At 48.4% G+C, this 24319-nt stretch overlaps 1 protein-coding gene across 10 annotated transcripts in view; it reads left to right on the top strand.

The window, feature by feature from the left end:
• CELF6 (CUGBP Elav-like family member 6) overlaps positions 1 to 24319 on the top strand; it is a 237552-nt gene that overhangs the window by 162361 nt on the left and 50872 nt on the right. For 4 of the 10 annotated variants that reach the window (XM_054042948.1, XM_054042945.1, XM_054042941.1 and 1 more), the window contains 7 exons: positions 7285 to 7413; positions 8765 to 8844; positions 12433 to 12576; positions 14429 to 14573; positions 14911 to 15060; positions 16764 to 16826; positions 23257 to 23337. In XM_054042948.1, coding sequence (XP_053898923.1) covers positions 7285 to 7413; positions 8765 to 8844; positions 12433 to 12576; positions 14429 to 14573; positions 14911 to 15060; positions 16764 to 16826; positions 23257 to 23337 — 792 coding nt within the window. The remainder of the gene's footprint in view (positions 1 to 7284; positions 7414 to 8764; positions 8845 to 12432; positions 12577 to 14428; positions 14574 to 14910; positions 15061 to 16763; positions 16827 to 23256; positions 23338 to 24319) is intronic. The other 6 variants (XM_054042950.1, XM_054042942.1, XM_054042946.1 and 3 more) reach the window with 4 other exon arrangements.

Genomic DNA, 24319 nt, shown 5'->3' with positions numbered 1-24319 from the left:
CTGGATCTTGGTCAGGGGAGAGCTGACCCTTCCCTCCTGGGAAGTTCCCAGTCCCCCATCCCCTCCCTTCATTTCTGTCATGGAGCTGAATGTCTGGGCTTGATTTGGGTCTGTCTTCTCCATGGCGTTCTGCTTTGGGAAGACTGGTTGCTCTAGGGTTTCCATGCCCGACCTCAACCTCATGCACAGGCTGCCCTACTCTAGCCTAACTATTTCGTTGCCACGAAGCTAGAAAATAAAATAAAAATAAACTGCTTGTTGGACTCCCTGGCTTTGCAGACTAATCCTTTGGCGTGCTTGTTCCCCCTCAGGCAGCAAAGAAAAAAGAAAAGAAACTCCCTGGCTTTCAAGGAGCCAAAAGGAAAAATGTGTCCTTTTAAAATCCTGAGGACTGTGCTTCTGGTTCAAAATGATCCCACCGCTCTGCCACCATGTCAAGGTTGAATCCCCACTCTGTCACTTCGAGTGCAGAAGGTGGGGGCCCACAAGGATTATAAAATTAATACTTGCCCCTCCAGGCTTGTATTAAACTTCCAAGGTTACAGCTTTTCTCTGACCTTGGCTTGGTAAACGCTGCCACCACGAAAATGCAAAAAAACCACCTTTGAACCCAGGAAGGTGCACTTGGGAGTGCCTCCCTGTGGGGTACCCTCAAGCCCTTTCACCCCCCTCCGGGGAAGAGCTGAGAAAGTAAACAAAGGAAATTAGCTGTGGCTACCAGCTATTCAAACAACATTTATAAACCTCTTAGGACACCAAAAATCCAATCCTGTTCTTAAAAAAGGTAAATGTTATTAGAAACATGCCTGTCCCTTCTCTGCACCCCACTCACAGTTGTTGTCCTTGGTCGTGGCAGACCCAGAGTTCAGAGTGCATCAGCAGAGTTCACCTCCCACCCTGGATGGAGGGGTAAGAAGGCACCTTACTCACACCACTTCCCAGGCACTCACTTGCCGCTCCTCTCCATAAGCTGCCCAGTCACCTAGCCTCTCTACAGGGCACTGCTCCAGTCCTCTCCACCAGCCACCCTACCAGCCAATCACAGAGCCACTGGGTTGTTTTCAGGTCACACCACTTAACACTGTCAGCTGTTAGTGGGGTAGCCTTTTACAGTGAAGACACTATCCCAAAGCAGGTCTAAGACTCAGACTTGCAGTATGTAACAAGACTTATTTGAGTTTAAATTAGCTCTGTTACTACACAGTACAGAGAGAAAGGATGAAATGATGCCTAGAACCCACAGGCAGGGCATAACCCCCAAGTACACATCCCACCCCCAACTCTCAACTCATTGGGCTTTGGAACCCATGTCCCCTGCTTAGCAAGTGCTATTCAGTTGAGGTTGAGTCCCTCAATCAGGACATGCCAAGCACAGTTCTGCTACCCTCGATTCACACAACAAGGATAACAACCCTTTATTACTCCTGCCCCAATAACAAGGAGACTGGAGGTCCAACACCAGCCAAAAGTGACCATTTGGGCAAGCAATCCCATCATGCTGAGCCCCTAGGCAGGGTGGGTGTATCCATGCAAACAAGATAAGCTCCTGAAGTCCTCTTCCACTGTCTCTGGGCACCACGCCACCCATGACGAGCGTCCTGGGGCAGGCCACGCCTCCCTGCTCATAGCCCCAATGGGAGGCATGGGACTGGCTTTTCCCCCGAAGCAACCCCTTCACTTCCAGCCCAGCCCTTGGAAGGACGCAGTGTCCAGGCCTAACTCCTGAGCTGTGCGTTCCGAAAGGCAATGCTGCAGCTGCAGCCCTGTGGGTTTCTGTGTTGATTATAAAATCACTGTTCAAAGGCGACTTCCCCGTGCTCCTCTGAATGGTGATCTTCAGGAATCTGGCTAATAGCCCTGATCAATCTCTCTATGGCATTTATCTGGCCCCCATCACCATGGTATCCGAGCACCTCCCAGTTGTTAATATATTTACCCTCACAGCATCCCTGTGCGGTAGGACAGTGCTACTATCCCCATTATACAGTTTGGGAACAGGTACAGAGAGACTAATGGACTTGGCCAAGGTCCCACAGGAACTACGTGGCAGAGTTGAGCATTGAATCCAGTTCTCCCAAGTCCTAGGCTAGCACCCTAGCCAATAACTAGGGTCTTGTCTGGATTAAGGTAGGGTGTGAATTTAAAGAAGAATACATGCCCTCTCTCATTCCAGAATATGTATTCCTTTTTCCAAATTAGCTTAATCCACTTTGGAAGTGGGTTGAACCAGAAAGCACACCAGGAGTTATTCCAAAGTAAGTAATTCCTCTTTAAATTCACACTCTACCTAAATCCAGAATAACTCTCTTGTATAGATGAGCCCACACAGGGCCCAGACAGCAATCCTAGGGATCCGAGGACAGACGGAGGAGTAAAACCTAGAGAGTGAAGCTGAGGCATGGAGCTGTCAGCAAAATTTACACCAAGCTGAATCCTACAGCTCAATAGAAGCCCAGCTTTTATCGAGATGGTTTATGTTTAACTAGACAATATATGAGCCCTGTTCCCTTAACTAATTTTCCTGGTGCCATAACTGACAAAGCATTAATCGTCCCCTGCCATTATTTATTTATTTTCTCCGGCCATGCTGTGACAGGACACCTTATTTTCTTCGTCAAATGCCATTAGCCTCGGCACAGGCATACAGGCTGCAGAAGACAGATGCTGGTAATAATCATGAAATTCTCATTATTTACCATCACTTCCATCGTGTTTCAGTTATTTATGTCCCGTGGGCACAGCCAGAGACTGTGGGTTATTCTGATAGTCAATCATAAAAATGCATTTGTTGTTAATAGTCGCTCTGTCTCTCTTCGTTTCGCCGGCTCACCCTCCTCTGCCCCCCAGACACATTCCGCCTCGCCCCGCATGCTCTGCCTCTGGTTTGTGGGAACGAGTGTGGTCATGTGGATTGGGAAGGGATAAAGTACCAGAGAAAGACAGGCCCCAGGCCAGGTTCCCCAGTGTTCTGAGATCTACCAGCTCTCCTCTTCCTGACCCACAGCTCCCTGTGGCTCCTGATCCTGGGCTCCCACACGCAGCCCTGGCAGTGCACCTCTGTCCTGCTACTTCCCCAGCTGTTCCAGCCTTGGGCTCCATGCAGCTCTGCTGATGCCTCTCAGTCCTGATCTGCAGCCAAACCTGCTATTCCAGCCCTGAATTCCCACCCCCCCAGCTCTGCTGGTGCCCCTCAATCCCAGCCTACAGCCACCTCTGCTGCTCCCGTCAGGGGACCCAGCCAGGCTGCACCATTTCGGAGCACTTCAGATTGCTCCCTGCTGGGGCCCTTTTGTGATCACTAGGATCAGACCAACAATCTGATTTTCACTGTGGCCCAAGGCACAAACCCCAGGTCTCCCTAGGTGACCACGAAACACTCCATGGTCTCCTCTGCTTTAAAGTGGAATTGAATTCAGGGATGGCTCATTGGCCTTGGAGCTTCAGCAAAGCTGATGCAGTCCTCACACCACCATGCACATTGTCCTTGCCAACGTTCCCGGTCCCCTTAGAGCAGGGGTAGGCAACCTATGGCATGCATGCCAAAGGCGGCACGCAAGCTGATTTTCAATGGCACTCACACTGCCCGGGTCCTGGCCACCAGTCTGGGGGGCTCTGCATTTTAATTTAATTTTAAATGAAGCTTCTTAAACATTTTAAAAACCTTATTTATTTTATATATAACAATAGTTTAGTTATATATTATAGTCTTAGAGAAAGAGACCTTCTAAAAACGTTAAAATGTATTACTGGCACGCAAAACCTTAAATTAGAGTGAATAAATGAAGACTCGGCACAGCACTTCTGAAAGGTTGCCAACCCCTGCCCTAGAGGAAGGGTAGGGGTGAGGGATTCACTTCCACGGGCCGTGCACAGGATGGCCTCTCCACTGCAACTGCCGACAGATACTAACTAGGGACAACTGTGTTGGCTTTTGCCCCATGGGGTACCTCCCTTGCAGGAAAGGCACTGCGACCCATTTCCATGGAGGCCTTTAGGGTGGGTTGAAATGTGGATTCTCCAGGCTGCAGGAAATTGCGACATTTACAAATTTCCCTTTGTCCCGAATTGGAATGAAAAGTTGAAATTTTAAAAATTTCCTGGGAAACAACATTTCTGAAAAATTCTGCTTCAGGAACCTCAAAACCACCTTTTTGCATGCCTCATTTTGACTTTATCCTTTCGGCAGGGATGCCAGAACAGAGTGGGCCAGGGGACCATGGTCCCATCACTTTTTACCAGCCATAAGGGCAAGCAACGGGGGGGTAGCGGGTAGAGAGGAGCAAATGGGGGGTGAGGCCTTGGGGGAAGGGACAGTGTGGGGGCAGGGCCTCAGGGGAAGGGGCAGCACATGGGGCGGGGCCAAGCTTTGGGCACCATAGCTGTTAGTCTCTAGCACTATATGGACCCACCGGTTTGATTGCAATTAAGATGCCAGAAATATATTTCCATTCACAATGAAATCAGCACTAGGAAAAGGTTGGCTCTTTTATTTGAATCCATTTTGTAAGGGATTATTTGCAGTTATGCATGTCTTGATCATGCTAATGATATCTCCTGTGTCAGGACATAAGGGATTCACTGGGGCATTAGGAAGAATTCACCCCAGTATTGCTGGTGGAAAATAGTGCAACTGAGCATTTGCCCACCAGAAAATGCCATTTCATCAAAATCGAAACTTTCACAGAGAATTTGTCAATTTTGATTAAATTTAATTTAGAAAAAAATCAAAATAAAGCTTTTCGACAATGTCAAAATGGGATGTTTTGACATAGACTGTTTTCCCTTTTTTTTTAAATGACTATTTTGTTTTTTCTAATATAAAATAAAATAATTTCATGTTGAAATTTCTTTTATATTATATTTTTTAAATGTTAAAAGTTGAGATAGAAACAAAATGTTTTATTTTATCTGCATGAAAAACTTTAATGGATCCAAAATGATTTTTTAAATTTCATTGTCAGGAAATTTTGAAATTTGACAGCTCGTTCTGATTCAGAACAAAACCAAGTTTTAAAATCATGGCATTTCCCATGCATAACAAAACATAATTTTTAAAAGGGCTTCAACGGTGATCCCAGCAATTACAGGCCTGTAAGCCTGACTTCGGTACCGGGCAAACTGGTTGAAACTATAATAACGAACAATATTGTCAGACATATAGATGAACATAATTTGTTGAGGAAGAGTCAACATGGTTTTAGTAAAGGGAAATCATGCCTCACCAATCTACTAGAATACTTTGAGGGGGTCAACAAGCATGTGGACCAAGGGGATCCAGTGGATATAGTGTACTTAGATTTTCAGAAAGCCTTTGACAAGGTCCCTCACCAAAGGCTCTTACGCAAAGTAAGCTGCCACAGGATAAGACGGAAGATCCTCTCATGGGCTGGTAACTGGTTAAAAGATAGGAAACAAAGGGTAGGAATAAATGGCCAGTTCTCAGAATGGAGAGAGGTAAATAGTGGTGTCCCCAGGGGTCTGTTCTGGGACCAGTCCTATTCAACATATTCATAAATGATCTGGAAAAACGGGTAAACAGTAGATGGAAAAAATTGCAGATGATACAAAATTACTAAAGATAGATAAGACCCAGGCAGACTGCAAAGAGCTACAAAAGGATCTCTCAAAACTGGGTGACTGGGCAACAAAATGGCAGATAAAATGTAATGTTGATAAATGCAAAGTAATGCACATTGGAAAGCATAATCCCAACTATACATATAAAATGATGGGGTCTAAATTAGCTGTTACCACTCAAGAAAGAGATCTTGGAGTCATTGTGGATAGTTCTCTGAAAACATCCACTCAATGTGGAGTGGCAGTCAAAAAGCTAACAGAATGCTGGGAATAATTAAGAGAGGGATAGATAATAGGACAGAAAATGTTGCCTCTATATAAATCCATGGTACGCCCCCATCTTGAATACTGTGTGCAGATGTGGTGGTCCCATCTCAAAAAAGATATATTGGAATTGGAAAAGGTTCCGAAAAGGGCAACAAAAATTATTAGGAATATGGAACAGCTTCCATATGAGGAGAGATTAATAAAACTGGGACTTTTCAGCTTGGAAATGAGATGGCTAAGGGGAGATATGATTGAGGTCTATAAAATCATGACTGATGTAGAGAAGTGGATAAGGAAGTGTTGCTTACTACTTCTCATAACACAAGGACTAAGGGTCACCAAATGAAATTAATAGGCAGTAGGTTTAAAACAAATAAAAGGAAATATTTCTTCACAACACGTACAGTCAACCTGTAGAACTCCTTGCCAGAGGATGTTGTGAAGGCCAAGACCAAAAAAGGACTAGATAAATTCATGAAGGATAGGTCCATCAATGACTATTAGCCAGGATGGGCAGGAATGGTGTCCCTAGCCTCTGTTTGCCAGAAGCTGGGAATGAGCGACAGGGGATGAATCACTTGATGATTACCTGTTCTGTTCATTCCCTCTGGGGCACCTGGCACTGGCCACTGTCGGAAGACAGGATACTGGGCTAGATGGACTTTTTTCAACCTTTTTAAAACCTTTTTCAACCTTTTTTCACTTGCGAATCCCTAAAAATTTTGAATGGAGGTGCTGACCCTTTGGGAAATCTTAGACATAGTCTGCGGGGTCCACGGACCACAGATTGAAAACCACTGGCCTACAGTACTGGCAACCAGGTAGACAAACAGTCAAAGTGTCCACAGTGTTGCTGACACTTGGGATTTAGTTGTGAGTCTAGAAATATTTGGTGCTTTTCTTGAAATCCCAGATCCTGGAGTCGGGATCTCGACTTTCATTTTAAAAAAAGCAAGTTACTAGCTCTCCTGGTTGCAGAGAGATGCTGGGAAACACAACCTCAGGTGCCGCCCCTGGAATTATGCCGCCCCAAGCACGTGCTTAGTTTACTGGTGCCTAGAGCCGGTCCTGCCAACTGGTGGTCTATTGAAATCTCATGATTTTTAAGCCAATCTCATCCGTTTGTTGGGGCTGAAGCAGAGCTTTGAAGTCTCAGGATTGGCTCACCTGCTTCACCTGCGTGGCGTAACAGATGCAACACAGTGTCCCAAGGAGCAGCGAGCAGGCAGCTAGCCACATGGCTGAGTCAGATAAAAGCAAGACTGGAAAGAGTTTATGAGGAATCTGTCTGTAGCTGCCCCAGGCCATGGCCTGTTGGTTCGGTGCAGCATACTCCTCCAGCATGTGTATTTGTAATGCCTGAGTGCCACCCCACTGCCTGCTTGCTGCGTCAGTGTGCATGCCTGTTCCGCTGGCTAACAACTTTTGGTTTGGTTTCAGAAGACAGGAAGCTCTTTGTGGGGATGCTGGGGAAGCAGCAGAGCGAAGACGATGTCAGGCGGCTGTTTGAACCCTTTGGCCAGATCGAAGAGTGCACCATCCTCAGAGGGCCCGACGGAGCCAGCAAAGGTGGGAGATGATCAGGCCCCACCTGAGAGCTGGACAAACACTGCGACCCAGTGCCCACTCAAACAGCCATGTGACTTGGCTTTGCCCAGGCTCACAACCCCCTTTGTGCCGGCTCCTTTCCGTTAGTGTTTGTGCATAGGGACAGAGCATGGCCATCATCCAGGCACAAGCCTTTGCACCAGAAGTGACACTGTTGTTATGGGATGGAACACAACTGTGTCTGAGATACTCCAGGCACCCTCAAGGGGACGCATTGCTGATCACTTTTTGGGATGGAGGTGCCCCCCTCAGCTCCAGCCTCCACTCCCCCAGCCAGCCAGCGCTCCCCTCTCAGCTCCAGCCTTTTCCCTAGCCAGCCAGCGCACCCCCCTCAGCTCCAGTCTCCTCCCCGGCCTGCCAGCGCTCCCCCTCAGCTCCAGCCTTCTCCCTAGTCAGCCAATGCGCCCCCCTCAGCTCCAGCCTTCTCTCTAGGCAGCCAGCACTCCCCACTCAGCTCCAGCCTTCTCCCTAGCCAGCAAGCACGCCCCCCTCAGCTCCAGCCTCCACTCCCCCAGCCAGCCAGCGCTCCCCCCTCAGCTCCAGCCTCCACTCCCCCGGCCAGCCAGCGCTCCCCCCTCAGCTCCAGCCTCCTCCCCGGCCAGCCAGCGCTCCCCCCTCAGCTCCAGCCTCCACTCCCTGGCCAGCCAGCACACCCCCCTCAGCTCCAGTCCCCACCCAGTGCATTGGGAGCTTTCATCTTGTGCTGATTGCCACACCCAGCTAGTACTTTCCTGCTGACTCCAGCCCAGATTATAGCTCTCTGCTCAGCCCTGGCCTCCACGTCCAGTCAGTGCATGAAGGTCCACTCCATCCCCCCGGTGCGGGTCCGGGTAGCTCCATCCCCAGCAGAGTACTGCTCTCACCTCCATCCTCAGACACTGGGCAGGGGAGCAAAGTACCCAGCTTCCCTGTACAACACATGCTCCAGCTCAGCTTGTGCCGCTAGCCCAAGGCTGTTAAGCAATAACATTACTTTGCATGTACACAGCACCGTCCACCTGAGGATCTCAAAGCACTTTACATACTTGGGTGACTCTGACCATCCACACTTTGCGGACAGAATAACTGCCACAGGGACGTGCCCAAAGGGATGCAGCAAGTCCGTGCATAGCTGGGGCAAGAACCCTGGACTCCCAGGGCTGTGTTCTACCCACTAGGCAATGTTGCCTCTCCTGAATGTCCTGGGCAGGTGCGACTATGCAGGGCAGGCAGAGCCTCCTGCCAGCATGTGTTATAGCCGTGAGCACACATCTCTGCAATGTTCGCCTTGCTGTAGCTCCCAAACTTAATGCTTGTTCTTTTCTCCACCTAGGATGTGCCTTTGTAAAATACGGGAGCCATGGGGAGGCCCAGGCAGCCATCAACAGCCTGCACGGCAGCCAGACCATGCCGGTAAATGCTAGGGCTGAGTCAGGAAAGAGAAATAGGCTCCGTTTTCTCTTCCATTGCATGGGCCAGATAACTGGGAGCTGCACCTGGTACTGCAAGAAGAGAAAGCTATGGTCACAGAATAGTCCACATGCTCTGTTATCCCCAGGCATCTGCACCGGATTGACTGGGCTTGTACCAGTGTAATAGAGGAGAACGTGGCCCAGTGATTCACTGTCCATCTCTAGCTTAAACCAGTTCACCTGAGGCTTAAATTCCATCCCAACTGCCCTTGTTTGGATCAGCCCCTGAGGCTCCTCCTCAGAGCAGGTGGTTTTACACATGCACACTGAGTGGTGTAAGGGAAGTCCATTGGGTCAATGAGCTCGAATCCCCAAATATCCTCGTCTCTGAGTGCAGCTAACAGACTCCGGGAATCACGGAGATTAGCGACCAGTGGTGCCAAATCAGGGGGTGTGGTGGGGACAACTCCTCCCCCCCATTTTTGCACTTGCTCCAAGTTCTATAGGAGCTGGGAGGGGCCCTGGCCTGACCACTTTTAAGCAATGGTCCCATATTCAATCAGTACAGCCAGTACTGGAGTGGCCAGGAACATCGCTCTAACTGCGTGCTTGCAATGCCACTGGAATTTGACCTGGCTGCCCCTCCATACAGAGTGGCAGTGAGGGCTGGCTGGGCCAAACATCCTTGCGACCTGGCGCACTGGGAGTTTGTTCCTGTCCAGCAAAGTGTGGGGCGGGGTCCACTGAGAACTTGACTTCTGGCAGCACTGGTTGGGTAAGAGAAGGGGAGATTTACAGGGGGAGGAGCAGGGACCAGAACGGGGTCTTGGCTGTGGGGGGGACGTGAATTTGCCCCTCCCCAAGAAACATCTGAGTTGATGCCACTGGTAGAGACGGAAAAGGCCTGCGTGGCCCCAGCTCGTCCAAACCCTTTTTGCTAATGCAGGATTGCTCCCAGTAGCACAGTCACAATGTAGGCAGGTGTTATGGGGGGTTCCCCCACACCACTTTGTTAATGCACCTTAATCCTGAGCTCCAGCCCCCTGCTCGTCTACTCCTGTATCCCCCCATCCCTACACAAACATACAGCTTTGCCAGATGATCTATGTCTTAATCTGCAGCACCCCCTGCTGTTCTCATCCTGGCACCCCTCCCAGCTCTACCAGTGTCCCTCAGTCCTGAGCTAGAGTGCTCCCTGTCCTTCCAGCCCTGGACTTCTCCTAAGCAGAGACTGTGAGTGGGGCGGTGATTTCGTGACCTGAAACAAAGCTGCTAGGAACCAGACCGAGCCCAGCAGCCCTCACCTTTGGCCTGAGGCAGGATTTGAAACCAGGTTTTGAGAGGGGAAAGGCAGTTAGAGCCGTGGCTCCTTCGTGTCACTGAATCCAGAGAAAGGGTTTGCTGCTGAGCTTGGACATTCCCTTGTGCACACTTTGCCCGTTGCGTGCTGCTGTCGCAGCTGGCATTTGGCACAACATCACGTTCCCTCTTCTATTTCACTACCGCTCTCATCTCTCACTCACACCCACACCTCTGCATCTCAGTGCCCTTGGCACTGCTGTAAAATCGCCTCCTCAGGAGGCACTCAGAGGGGTATAGAAATGGATACGCCTACTGGCCATGCTCTCTTCCCCTCCCCCACCCATGCATAGTGCTGTCTCCTTAATCCAATCACCAGCTAATCTGATTCTCCATTTAATTTGATCAAAATCTCAGGGATCAAACAGTTTCTTGTAAAAATAACACCAGGCCAGTCCTTTATTTTGATTAGCGCAGAGCTCTCTAGGCAGGTGTTAGGGGGTTAATTCAATCACTGGCTAGAGAAAGTTACCATTTAATTAACAATGAAGGTCAACATTCTGAATGGGAGAGGAAGGAAACAGAGTCCAGGGAAAAGCAATGAGTATAAAAGACGACTGCAATTAAACATTGCATTGATCAGACACTACTATGGAAAAGCTGGGCCAAATTCTTCCCTGGTGGGACTGCACAGAAGTCAGTGGAATCACCCACAGGGGCGGCTCTATTTTTTTGCCGCCCCAAGCACGGTAGTCAGGCGGCCTTTGGCGGCACACCTGCGGGCGGTCCGCTGGTCACGTGGATTCGGCGGCGTTTCTGCGGGTGATCTGCCGGTCCCGCGCTTTCGGCGTACCTGCCACCGAATTGCCGCCGAAGCCGTGGGACCGGCCGAAGGCTGCTTGACTGCCACCCTCACGGCGACCGGCACACTGCCCCCCATGGCTTGCTGTGCTGGTGCCTGGAGCTGCCCCTGATCACAATGGACATGAATTAGCACTGTCACCTGCAGGATAGGCTGAGAGATGCATTCTGGCACTCATAAAATATACAAGATCAGTCACTCACATAAATCAGATGATGGGATCATACCACAGAGAAATGAGAGGAAGTCTCCCTCTCCACATGATCCCCCAAGCCTGACCTCAACTAAGGTGGCCATATATTCAGACTCAGACACTTTTGTGGCAACCTGTTTTAGGGCCACAAAGTATTCCTACAAAACCCAAAAGTCCACTTAGTTTTAATGTGTGCCAGCTTCTGACTCAACAGCAACATGTTCATGTTTCTCAGAGTGGAGGATTTTTTCTGCTAACCTAGCATTTATCATGAAATGCTGGACAAGTGTCATTAATGTTCACTCTGAGCAAAACAGCAGCTTGGAAAGTGTCTGTGATCATTCCACTTCTCCCTTCGCTCCAAACACTGTTCATCACTCTGAACACTCATTCCCCTGGACTGTTGGTTCCTGGTAAATGCAGAGCAAATCCTACTTGGTACAACACTACAACAAGAACAGATATTTTATAGTCCCCAAATTTGGACAGGTGCAATGAAAATCTGGGACATTCCAGCTATCCTGAAAGACATTCCAGGGACATAATATAAAAAAATCCAGGCCTATGCAGGATGGTGAAACCAAGACATACGGGTCAGATCCACAGCTGGTGTAAATTGGCATAGCTCTGTTGACTTCAGTGGCGCTCTGCTGATTTACTCCAGCCTAGGTTCTCCCTACCCCGATCACTAACACAGAAGTTGCAGGTAGCAAGAAGGAGAGAGTGATCCGGAAGGGTTAATAATGGAGAATAAAGAAATCTGCCAGGTGCCATCAGAAAGGTTGTGCTCCAGATTCATCACCTATATTTATCGTCCCCTCTAGGGCAGTGGTTCTCAAACTAGGGCTGCTGCTTGTTCAGGGAAAGCCCCTGGCGGGCTGGGCCAGTTTGTTTACCGGCCGCGTCCGCAGGTTCGGCCAATCGCGGCTCCCACTGGCTGCGGTTCACCGCTCCAGGCCAATGGGGGCTTCAGGAAGCAGCACGGGCCGAGGGACATGCTGGCTGCCCTTCCTGCAGCCCCCATTGGCCTGGAGCGGCAAACCGCGGCCAGTGGGAGCAGTGATTGGCTGAACCTGCGGACGCAGCAGGTAAACAAATCGGCCCGGCCCGCCAGAGGCTTTCCCTGAACAAGCGGCGGCCCTAGTTTGAGAACCACTGCTGTAGGGCATACCTAGCTGTCTGCTGCCAATGCTCACGTGCAAAAGTGATGCAGCCATGCTTTCTGTTTCCCCTAGGGAGCCTCCTCCAGCCTGGTGGTGAAGTTTGCAGACACAGACAAGGAAAGGACTTTGAGGCGGATGCATCAGATGGCAGGACAACTGGGAATCTTCAACCCGATGACCATCCAGTTTGGAGCATATGGGGCATATACGCAAGCGGTAGGAAATGCTGCCTGATCAGATGGGGTGGGGGGGTGAATCCTTTATCGCAGATGTGGGGCACCGCACCTGGGTGTCCTTCAAAGAACTGATATGGATACTTAGTGTGTACTGCAGATGCCCTAGCTCAATGGTGCCCATAATGCATTCTTAGCAGTAGGGTGTCCATAAAGGCCCAGCTATTAGACACTAATGTCCAGTGCATGTGGGAACTGGTATGCCCACTGCTTTGGAAGAGCTGTACCACACAGTGAGACCACCGCTCAACGCCTCCAACTGTGGCTAGTCCTTTCTCCCCACCACAAAGCAGTGGGGTTCCAGGAGCAGACACACCCACTTCCCTTAAATTCATCAGGCTGGAGGCCAAAAAAACTTAACTAGTGGCTTATTGTACAAGAATTTCCTCTGTTTTTTGTGGCTACTGTCTTAAGTGGCATATACAGGACTAGGTGTGTGCTAGACATACCAAATTACCCCCCACCCCACCCCCATTTGAAATCATATCTGAAATGTATTGCAATATGCACCAATCAAAATTGACAAATTCACATTCAAGCCAAAACCAACCCCTCAATTTAACCCGTCATGCATTGCTTTTGCACCGCGCATGCTTTTAAAGTGTCCCACTGTTGAAGGCACCTTGCAATACACAGAAGCAGTAAGTCTCTCTCTCTCCAAAACTGCCGTGCAGTTTCATACAATTTATCATCCTGGCTTGGTAGATCTTTGTTGACGAGAGGCCCAGGTCTGGACTAGCAGGTCACACTGAGGTGCCAGGGAAGGATGCATTCACCCCACAACTGCTGTCAGTCTCTCACTTTCATAACCATTGAACGTACTCAGTCAATGAGAGCCTAGGAGACAGTGTTGAAGTGGAACAGAGCAGGACACAATATGTCATAATGCACTTTGTATTCCAAAGGGCTAGAGGCAGGAATCACTGGGCGCGGGTGGAATTCTCTGGATTGTATTTTGCAGGAGATCAGACCAGATGAGAACGATCTGTTCAGGCCTTAATATCTGTGAATCTGTGCTTGGCAAAGCAATGCTTTGGATAATGACAATGCAGTGACTGGCAGTAAGCACTCTTCAATAGGTCACATGCTGCCTTAGACCTCTCTGGCCAAGGGAGGGATGCTGGCACAATGCTTTTCTGAACATGCTCTCTTATTTCAGTCTTCAAAGCCACTAGAGATAGCTAGAAAATAGGACCTCGGTATTCTCTGTTAACTGAAGGCTGCCATGCAGCAGCAGCCTCTGGGTACCCTTAGCACTGCAGACTAGTGCAGGTATTTGGTATGAGTCCAAGGCCTGTTGTGGTGGCTGAATCCATTTCTTCCTGGCCCAGAGAGAAGAGTGCTGCTAACAGAACTGGGCAGACCAAAAGGAGAACATACAATTCGCTCACTCTCTGCTGTGCAGTATTTTCTCGCACACCATTAAACACCCAAAGAAACAGGCCAGGGAAGAGACAGACTCAGCCCAAAATCCCCAGATTCAAAACCTCCCTGAAGTGTGAGCCAGTTTAGAACTGGAGCTGCAGCCAGACGTCCCTGGCGAACCCATTCCTCCTCCTGGAACTGAGGGAAAGATGTCAGGAACTCAGGCTCACCTCTGCTTATCATTCCACACACAACTCGGCTGTAGTAGGCCACAGTGAAGAAAAGAAAGTTACACGGGAAGGTGTGACAGGCTCCTGGATACAGAGAAAAGCTAATTTACAATTCCCTTCCTTCTCCCCTTCTTCCGCTTCCTTTCTCTTTCCTTTCTTCATTTTCTTTTTGTCCTTCCATCTTTCTTTCTTTTTCTTTTTCTTTTGCTTCTTCCCTCTTTCCTTCTTTCTTTCCTTAAGATAATGCAGCAGCAGGCAGCCCTGATGGCTGCAGCACAAGGGACCTGCTTGAACCCCATGGCAGCCATCGCCGCAGCCCAAATGCAGCAGATGGCGGCCTTTAACGTCAGCGGACTAGTTGCTGCTCCTATGACCCCCTCATCAGGTATTTGTCACCCCACCCTGCTCAGTCTCTCTGCAGTGGGTTTCCAGATCCTGTTATGGCAGCCAGATAGCACCTGTCTGGTGTAAAACATGGGGTGGATCCTCTTGAAACTAGGAAGCCTCCGTCAGGCATGCAGCGGGGACTCGCAATCTCCTTTCTTAACAAACTTTGCCCACATGATGATTTGTTTAAAGCAAACAAGCCATCAATCGCTGTCCACCTACAAGCTCCCAGATCCTCCCATGTGGGCCCCTAAATCCCCCCTCATCTCCCCAAATGACCCAGGGCTAAAGCTCTCATTCTTTCTCCCCTGCACCTCCTTCTCTTTGGGGGTTAGGTACAAGCACACCTCCAGGGATCAGCACAGCGCCCGTCCCCAGCATAGCCACGCCCATTGGGGTGAATGGGTTCAGCCCCCTCCCACCACAGACCAATGGGCAGCCAGCATCCGAGACCATTTACACCAATGGAATCCATCCGTACCCAGGTAGGTCCTGGGAAAGGAAGAGGGGAGGAGCCTGGAAATGTTCTGCCAACACTCTTGCTGTTGGGCTGGCTTGTGCCTGGCTGTTGAAGGAGAGATGGGTGGTGGGGCGTGCACCGTGCAAGTGCACAAACGTTCCCCCACCCTTGTGTCAGCTACACAGGGCAGGGCCACCTCTGCAGCCCTTGTGCTCACCTGAGCACAGAGATACCTGAGGCCTAGCGCCCCTGTCAAGAGTGGCAGGAAGGAATTGGGGCCATGCCCTCTCTCTGCCCCTCCCCACCCACCACTGCTGTGGGGTGCAGCGGCTATGCCCAGAAGGAACTTGGTGAGTCATTGTACCCCCCTGAGTCACAGAGCTCCCTGCTAGAGCAAAGCAGTGCCATGCCACCCTGGACACGGCACGGTGCCTGAATGGCCCCGCATGGCTCTAAAGGAGCAAAGAGAAAAGCCGAGTGAGCATCCCTAGATCGCTGCTTTCAAACAGGCTTAGGTGAGGAGTGGGGATATGCTGGATGGCTCAGGCAATTGGTGGTGGGATACCAGGTCTTTCAGCTCCAGCTCACCAGCTCCTATCCTTCCGGGGTCAGGAAGGACCCAAAACAGTACCCATTGTGTGTCTGCTCAGAGAGGAAATGCCATGCAGCATGCTACTAACTAATGGGACACAGGGCTCTCGGGAAGGCTGCCATGCTGGCAGGAGAGCGGTAGATAGTTCATTTAGGGCAGGAACCACATCCAGACCTTGGGGTCTTTGCTGGTTGATTTGCTGCGTCCTGGCACTCAGTGGCATAGAGAGGAGTGTTCACTGTCAGAGCTGGGCAGGAATTATTCAGTGACATGTTCTATCTATTAATCTAAATCAACCTTTGCAGAAATGGGTTGGCTTTGGCAAAATTCCCATTTTGAAAAAAAAAATAGGAAGAACATTATGGAATTGTCAAAAATGTCCTATTTCAACCTTTCCTCGGTGAAAAGTTCTGGTTTTCAGTTCCAAACGACGTCAATGTAAAATTGGTTTGTATTTCAATTTAAAAGGTCAACATTGAAATGGAACGGTTTAGAATGATCAAAACGGGTCATTTCGACTAATCCCAAATGACTTGTTTTTTTCAGATTTTCAGTTTTTGAGAGTTTTGACTGTTTATCCTGATTCGAGATTGAAAGTAACACTGAAAGCTCAAAACTTTTTGCTGAACAAGAAGACCATTTCCCACCCAGCTCTGTTCACTTTGTTCTCTGTCACGATTCACTAGAATATGGCTTCCAGATGCTAGCTGTCCTCTGACCTGAACCTGGACACTCTCCAATTTCCTAATAAAAACCTCCTTCCCTCAGAAAGGGCCTGATCCTGGAGGGCGCTAAGAACCCTCCACTCCCATTAAAATTACTGAGCATGGAGAGCACTTGGCGCCTCAGAAGATCAGGCATAAATGTTTCAAAGGGAGCATTCGGCATCCCCTAGTTTTTGAGCAATTAACAATGATCAGGAGTGTGTCTATTACTTTGTTTCAGTACACTACAGATTGCTTTGCTGAGCTGTGGGAGGGGACGGGGACAAAAAGCCAACAGGAAGATGATAGGAGGACAAATGATCTGCTGCATCTCTGAGCGATTCCAGCTGGCTGCTCCTGCTGCAAAACCTGTTTCTCCTCTGGTTTATCTTGCTTACTCTTTCTTCCTTCTCCCTTCTTTTCTCTTCCCAGCTCAAAGTCCCACTGTGGCAGATCCCCTCCAACAAGCCTACGCAGGCATGCAGCACTATGCAGGTCTCAAACTTTGCTTTGCAATTCTCCCTCTGTCTCTGCCTTGCTCTCTTTCTCTGTTTCTTGGTTTGTTTTTGTTGCCTTGTGGCTTTTAAGTGAAATGACCATGAAAGGAACTGCATGGGGGGGAGACACTGAGGGAGGAAAAGGGGACACTTAGCAAGATCTTGCAACTGCATGTTTCGGTGAATGTCTCTTCTTACTTGCAACCATGGAAAGCAATCGATTCCCCATCACTTGGCGTCTGTAAGTCAAGATGGGATCATTTCCTAGAAGACATACAACCATAGGTTGTTGGGATCAGTGCAGGAATCACTGCGTGAAACTCTCTAGCCTTATTATGCAGGAGGTCAGACTAGATCAGTGTTTTTCAAACTGGGAGTCCTGACCCAAAAGGGGGTCGCAAGACTATTGTTGGTGAGGGGGCGTTGCGAGAGCAGTGGCAGCTGCTGGCAAGGCACCCAGCTCTGAAGGCAGTGCCGCTGCCAGCATCAGCAGAGAAGTAAGGGTGACATGGTGTGGGGGGGCATCACTTTTTTGGGGGTTGTCACAGCCTGAAATATTTTCAAAGGGGGTCCCAGCAAAAAAAGTTTGAGAACCCCTAGACTAGATTATAGCAATGATCCTTTCTGGCTTTAAAATCTGTGCAGTAAAGGTCAGGAAGCTGAGAATGGAAAAGGCTTGCAAAGACCCCAAAAAAGAGCAGAGGTGAGACCCCGATCTTTCTGCTTGTTCTTGAAAGAGCGCCATCCCCAGCAATGAAGCCAGGAAATAGTTCTGAGCTCATTTACATGGTGTGCGCATTTACATGGCCTTACCCCAGGACGCTGACTAATTTAAGGTATTAGTGGGTAGGATGAAAGTTTTAGTGCAAATAAGCCTGAGATAATTCAGCAGAGAGAGGCTCACTCACAGCACAGATATACGTTAAGGGAGTGCTAGGGAGGAAGCAGCATTAGAGAGATGTGGGGTAATGGTGGAGAACCAGTTCAGTGCCGACTGCGAGTCAGTTGGGTTGAAGATCAGGTCAGTACAGTTCTAGTAGGGAGTCTGCTGAGAGATCACTTGAAAGAAAGCAGAGGTTCTAATTAGCTTTGCGAGGATTCTGGTTTTATTTGTTGTTGATGCTATCAAAGAGGTTTTTTCCTGAAAGGTTTTTTGGGGTTTGTTTTTTCTTTTCTCAGCTTAAATTTTGTACTAGCAGGAAATTTAAAAAAAACAGATATTTATAGTTGTATTGTGTTCAAAATATGAGGACTGTAGGAAATGGGAATCTAACAGACTGAGAAATAAAATCATAATGTAAGATCAGCATGGACTTCCATAATTTAATTAGGGATGGTTGAAAATTTTCCATTGAAATTGTTTTTTGACAGAAAACTGGGGTTTTGACTAGATGGATTTTTTTGCAAAAGGTGTGTTTTCCACCAAAAAAAATGTTTTTTTTTTTACTGAAAAACCAAATGCCTGAAAACTAAAATATTTCAGTATGGAAATACTGCTGCAGTGCCTTGTGGGAGTTGTAGTTCAGGCACCTCATGTCTCCATTTTCCTCTGTGGGCCAGGTTCCCCTCCCAGACTACATCTCCATGATGTACTGTGGCCAGGGACTCCCATGATGCACCACTTCCACCAAGAGGGACCACCATGGTGCATCATGGGCAATATAGTCTGACCAGGGAGTCTGGGATATAGGGGACAATGGGAGCTTGTGGCACTTAACTACAACTCCCATGAGGCACCACAGTGGTATTTCCAAAAACAAATATTTCAGTTTGTTTTTCAGCCAAAATATTCAGACTTTGATTTTTCCATCAGAATTTTCTATGGGGGAAAAAAATCTATTTTCTGACCAGTTCTAAATGTAATAGTTCATTTTTGAGTCTGATGGGATACTGCTAGAGTCTTTCACATACATTTGAACAGGCAAGCAGGGTTTGCCTGAAAAACCCCACCCTCTGAGCAGGGATTGCAGAAAGGTCTGCTGGGAAAGGTTTTACTATTAGTAGCAGTAGAAGTAGCTTAGTAGCACCTAGAGGCTGAGATTGGAGCCCTACTGTGCTAGGCACTGTACAAACACATAGTAAGAGACAGTCACTGCCCCAAACAGCTTGCACTCTGACCAGACAAGACAGGTGAAGAAAGTATTCTTATCCCCATTTTATAGATGGGAACTGAGCACATAAATTTAAGTGACTTGCCCAAGACCACAGAGAGAGTCTGTGGTGGCAAAGTTTGAAAGTGGACCCAGATATCCAGAATTCCAGTCCAGTACCCGAAGCACACAACCATCCTGCCTTTCTGCTGACTCACTGCTGCAGCTGGCTTGTTACCACACCCAGATACAAAGGAAAAAGACAGACCTCTCTAGTCAGATTGGATATAAGGTGTGGCCTAAGTTACAGTAACTCCCAGCGAAGAATCCTGGGAGCTGCCACGCTTGCCAAGATGGCTTAAGTTGGCTTTTGTGTTTCTCTTGGAATTCTGTTTGTGAATAAAACCAAATCCTAGGAAGGGGCTATGTTCTGAATCAATACAGTGTGAGAGACCTGAGTGCAGAAAGGCAGAGAAGCCGGTTCTCTCTCAAACATACTTCTCAGCCCTCCAATTTAATTTAATTTTAAAAAATTTCCTCTCTGTTAATGTTGATCATCACCAGTGGAACCATTTTTCCCTGGGGTTTGGGATGGGGGAGAATTAATAGGTTACAGACATGTACTGTTAAAACTGAATCCTTCCAAACCTGCTATAGTTACATACCCCTGCAGGCTACAAACCCGAGGTGAGACAGCATCTGGCATACCATATGCAGGTCTGGTCTGTTACAGTAGAAACTGAGAAGATACGCATTCAAACAAGGGAAACCAAAGTGACACAGAGACGTGAGAATTCCATCAGCAGGCAAAGAATAAAGAAGACATGTTTATTTATTTAGCCTAAAGAAACTGTCCTTGAGGGAGGACATGATGATGCTGGATAAATCCTGAGGACCAGATCCTCAGCTGATGTAAATCAGTGTAACTCCAGTGATTTCTGTGGAGCTGCCCTGATTTACACCAGCCTACCATCTGGCCCTGATAGAGCAATAATAAAGTGAGAGAAGGAAAATTATTATTTACATTGAAATGAAGTGATGGGTTTTATCTTAGTTATACTGGAGTAAATCTGGAGTAACTTGAGCTCAAAATAGGAATCAGATCCTGCAGGCCAAATTCATCCCTAGTGTTTCTCCATTTACTCCAAATGAGTTCATAGCAAGGATGAAAATACACGAAAGTAAGCACAAGTCTTCTCATTGGTGTTGGCTGCTTCCCAGATTCCTCCTTAAGCTTTGCTCAGCTCGCATCCTTGGTCCTCGCTCACTAGAAGGCCACTCCTACCTCCCTAATATCTAGGAGGGGTAGGGAAATACCTTCCTCAGCGTATCCCACCCAACACTTTCCCGCAGGACCATCACCTGCTGCCAGCCTGCTAAAGGGAGTCACATGGCTAGAAAGTTTGCACAATACACTGAAAAGAGACCCTTCGAATGCCTGCAAGCTGTGGGTTTTGATTCCTTTTATTGCATTATAATGAACATGTTTGGAATTACCCCTCACTCTAGACAATTCACATGTGCTATTCAGAGTTTCCTCAGAGGCTGAAATAGCAGCTGGCCCCCTTTGCATTCTGCAAAAATAATGCTGTAGACAAAATGCTACTCTCTGGTATTTCATCCAGTTAATTGTTTCTCTCCCAGTACAGAAAAATCCACATTTCCGTTAAAAGCATGCTCTCTAAAACACACTGCAGCACTGAGCCAGCATCCCTGCTCAGGTTTCAGAGTGGTAGTCATGTTAGTCTGTATCAGCAAAAACTACAAGGAGTCCTTGTGGCAGTGTCTGCAGCACAACAGAGCACCACTCATGGGACTGAGCACAGAAGCTTGTCCATTGCACATATGTACTGTATCTGAAATGTGAAATACCATCAATTTCTCCTCTGTTCATTACTGCTATTCTGTGTTCTACAGTAGCATCTACAGGCACCAGCTGGGATTGGGCCCCGTTGTGCTAGGCGCTGTACGTACACATAGCAAGAGACAGTACCATCCATTAGGAGCTTGCATTCTAAATAGACAAGACAGACAAAGGGTGGGAGGGGAAACAGAGGTACAGGGAAGGGAAACGACTTGTCCACGGTCATATAGCAGGTCAATGGCAGAGCGAGGAATACAACCCAAATCTGTCTCACACCAGTGTTCAGCTAGATCAGGTTGCTCCCTTTGTTTATGTTATTTAGCATGTACAGAGTCATACCATATGTCTCATCATAGGTGAACAGGTCGTATATAGTTTCACACTCTGACATGTATGGGCCAGATTCTGATCTCTCTGAAACAGAGGTAAATCAGGAGTCAGTGAAGCCACACTGTTGTTAACCTGGTGTAAGAGCAGAGTCAGGCACCATGAGAAGCAGGAGGCACGGACATGAACTGGGGTGCCTGGAGCAATGCCGATTGACGGATGATACAACTTCAGCAGAAGCGTCCACAGATCAGCTGAGCATTGAACACAAAGAGTGCGGGACTTGGTGTGCAGTGACAATGGACAATGCTCAGAGACTTCAGAGCTTCAAGATGGATAAATCCCCACAAGTTCTGGAAGTGTCTGTGCTGCCTCCAAATGGTCAAAAGGATCTGCAGAATGGACCATAAATCTCATGGAACAGGATTTTACTGTAGATTTAAAGTTCTTCCTGCTTCTCATCCAACCAGGAATACCAACAGGACAGCATGTTTCACTGTACTCAGATGCTTCTGCTCCCCAGCCAGACTGGGCCCCAGATGGGCAGAGGCACTGGGAAAAAGTTAACCCAACCTTTTCATGCTGGGTTTGGTTGGAGTTGGGGGTGGCCTGTCCAGGAGTTGGTTTGGTATCTGCACTGGTGCTCAGATCAGATATGGAGATGACCACAATAATGTTCAGTATAACACTGGGAGAAGAAAGGAGCAGAGTGTGCAGGAAGGAATGAGAAAGTGTTCCTCCTTAGCATGGAAAGGAAGCTCCCATCTGTCTGGAAAGAATTTGAACACTTATGCATTGCCAGACAAGATGTTATGGAACAGAAACACCCCAGGCAGAAGCTCCCAGAGAGGAAAGAGGGCCTCCTAGCTGCCCCGGCAAGGAGAGCAGGGGCTGATTCTTGTCCCTGGAAGGGCCTATAAATGGGGGAGCAAACTGATGCACTTCCCCTAGTGAAGAGTTGCCATGGCAGAAAGGAGTGGGTGGGGCCAGCAATGTAGTGCTGGGTTTGGGGGAGGGAGGAATGGCTGGCCCGCTCCTGAGGGAGGGAGGGAGGAGTCCTCAGCCATTCTTAACCTCAGAAATGCTGCTGTTGGATTCCAGCTCTAAGACTGAGCGGAAACCATGTGGGGGACAACTAGGGTGACCAGACACCAAGTGTGAAAAATTGGGACAATATAAGAAAAAGACCCAAAAATCAGGACTGTCCCTATAAAATCGGGACATCTGGTCACCCTACGGACACCTAGCCAATCTAACTGACCAACCTGCTACCCAGGGCCAACAATTCCTCCTACTCCTCATTCCCTGGTCAATGTCACACTGAGAAAGGGACCTGGCAGATTAGCAGCTGTACTGATGATGAGCAAAAAGTGTCCAGCAAATGCCACTTTCCTGGATTACATCAAGGGGCAAAGAGTGAGCCCCTGCCAGTTTGGGTAAATGAATGCCCAGCCCAGCAGCCCCAGCTGAGCATCACAGTCCTGAGAAGTTCTGTGAATAGAACTGTGTCCACATGCTAATGCGGTCAGGGCCCTTCTGCTGGGACACCCGGACCATTTCCCTTTTATGTACTTCTCATAGGGCTGGTCCAAACAGAGAGGGGATCAGCTGGAAGCAAATTATACACTATGATCCCTGGCTGAGATCAGTGGGGGAATATGGCCCTATGGTGCTGAGTGGGCTCTGCACTGCTTCAGGTGGGATGTAAAACCCAAGAATGATTCTCCCTGCAGTCCTCCAGGGTGTGCAGAACCCTAGTACTCTGTGGGAGCTTTCATTCCCATGAGCACAATAGTTTCCTTTCCTCCCCAGCCCATCCCATTCCACCCCATTCCCACATCATAAAGTGAGAACTCTTTTGTGAGCTGTCTCCTGAATGAGTCCCACACTGTGGATGTCACAGGAATAGCACTAGGAGCCTCTGGGACAAAATAGAAGCAGCTTTCTGGGAGAGATTAGCAGCGCTATCTGCAGCTTCAGAGCTGAGCCAGGCAAAAGAAGCTGAAGAGCTCATGAAAACGTGGACCCTATACCAGGGTGTCTCCAAACCGTTCACTGGGGATGCCGTTTGTGCCATCTCAGAGTGTTAGCAAAGCAAAGCAGAACAGACCGCTGAGGCTTGACCCTTTTGTTTTTCTGTTGTCCAGCAGCATACCCAGCAGCCTATGCACCTATCAGCCAGGCCTTTCCCCAGCAAGCGCCCATCATTCCACAGCAGCAGAGAGAAGGTAAGGGGGGGCGCATTCGGGAGGGGACAGGCCGAATGATGAATTCATTTATGTGGGTCTATTCGCTGGGTCTACGGCTATTCTGGGGTCGGGGAGCGACATCTGTTGGTCAATAAAGTAGTGTGGGGAGGGGGGTGAGAGAAAAAGACAGCCCATTAAAAAGGAAAGATAAGTGAATGCTGTTAGACTTTGCTGCTTCAAAGACCATAGAAGGTCTCAGAAGAAAAGATTTCCAGGCCAGGAGATAAATAAGCAGCCCCAGTAATTTGAAAGGCAATATCCAGGCAAGTCTATTTTCCTGGGTTGAGGTAAGTGATTGAAGTCCATGCTACCAGAGAGGCTTAATAGAAATCAGCCATATCCCAGAGGAAGAAGAATTACTGGTAGCATGTGTGTGTATAGGTGTTTTCATGTAATCCCAGAGATTGATGGTTGGATGATATGTAGATGAATGGAAAGGATGAATGAGAAGATAGATAAGTGATGGGTGATGTGCAAATAGATAAATAGGGAAATTGAGACATGCCAGGAAAGGTGGGTGAAAAAAATGAAAAGAAAAAGATGGGAGGAAACATAGCTGGAGAGGTGGAGTGGGATGATGGACAGAGTAATGGGCATACACAGGGACTTGAATGAACTGGTGAAAGGAAATGGCTGAATTGCCAAGTGAACATTTAGATATATTGCTGAATGGGCAAACAGTTACATGAAAAGACCTAGAGATGTAGGGAGAAATGTGTGGGCGTAGATGGCTGGCTGGGTATGTCAACGCAGGGCTAACAAAGCAATGCTGGGCCTATGCGTGAATGGAGTAACAGGTAGCTGGACACATTTAGAAAGAGATGGGTGGGTGGATTGAGAGAAGGATGCACTAGTAATTTACTAGAGAGACTACTCAGTGGCTGAAGATGCTCATTGCAATGCCAGCTCAAACACAGTACACTGCACAAGTCTGAGAAAGAGGAGGAAGGCACATGTGGCC

The sequence above is a fragment of the Malaclemys terrapin genome, chromosome 10, assembly GCF_027887155.1.
Source record: "Malaclemys terrapin pileata isolate rMalTer1 chromosome 10, rMalTer1.hap1, whole genome shotgun sequence".
NCBI lineage: Eukaryota > Metazoa > Chordata > Testudines > Emydidae > Malaclemys > Malaclemys terrapin.
This window is presented reverse-complemented; position numbering and strand designations above follow the sequence as displayed.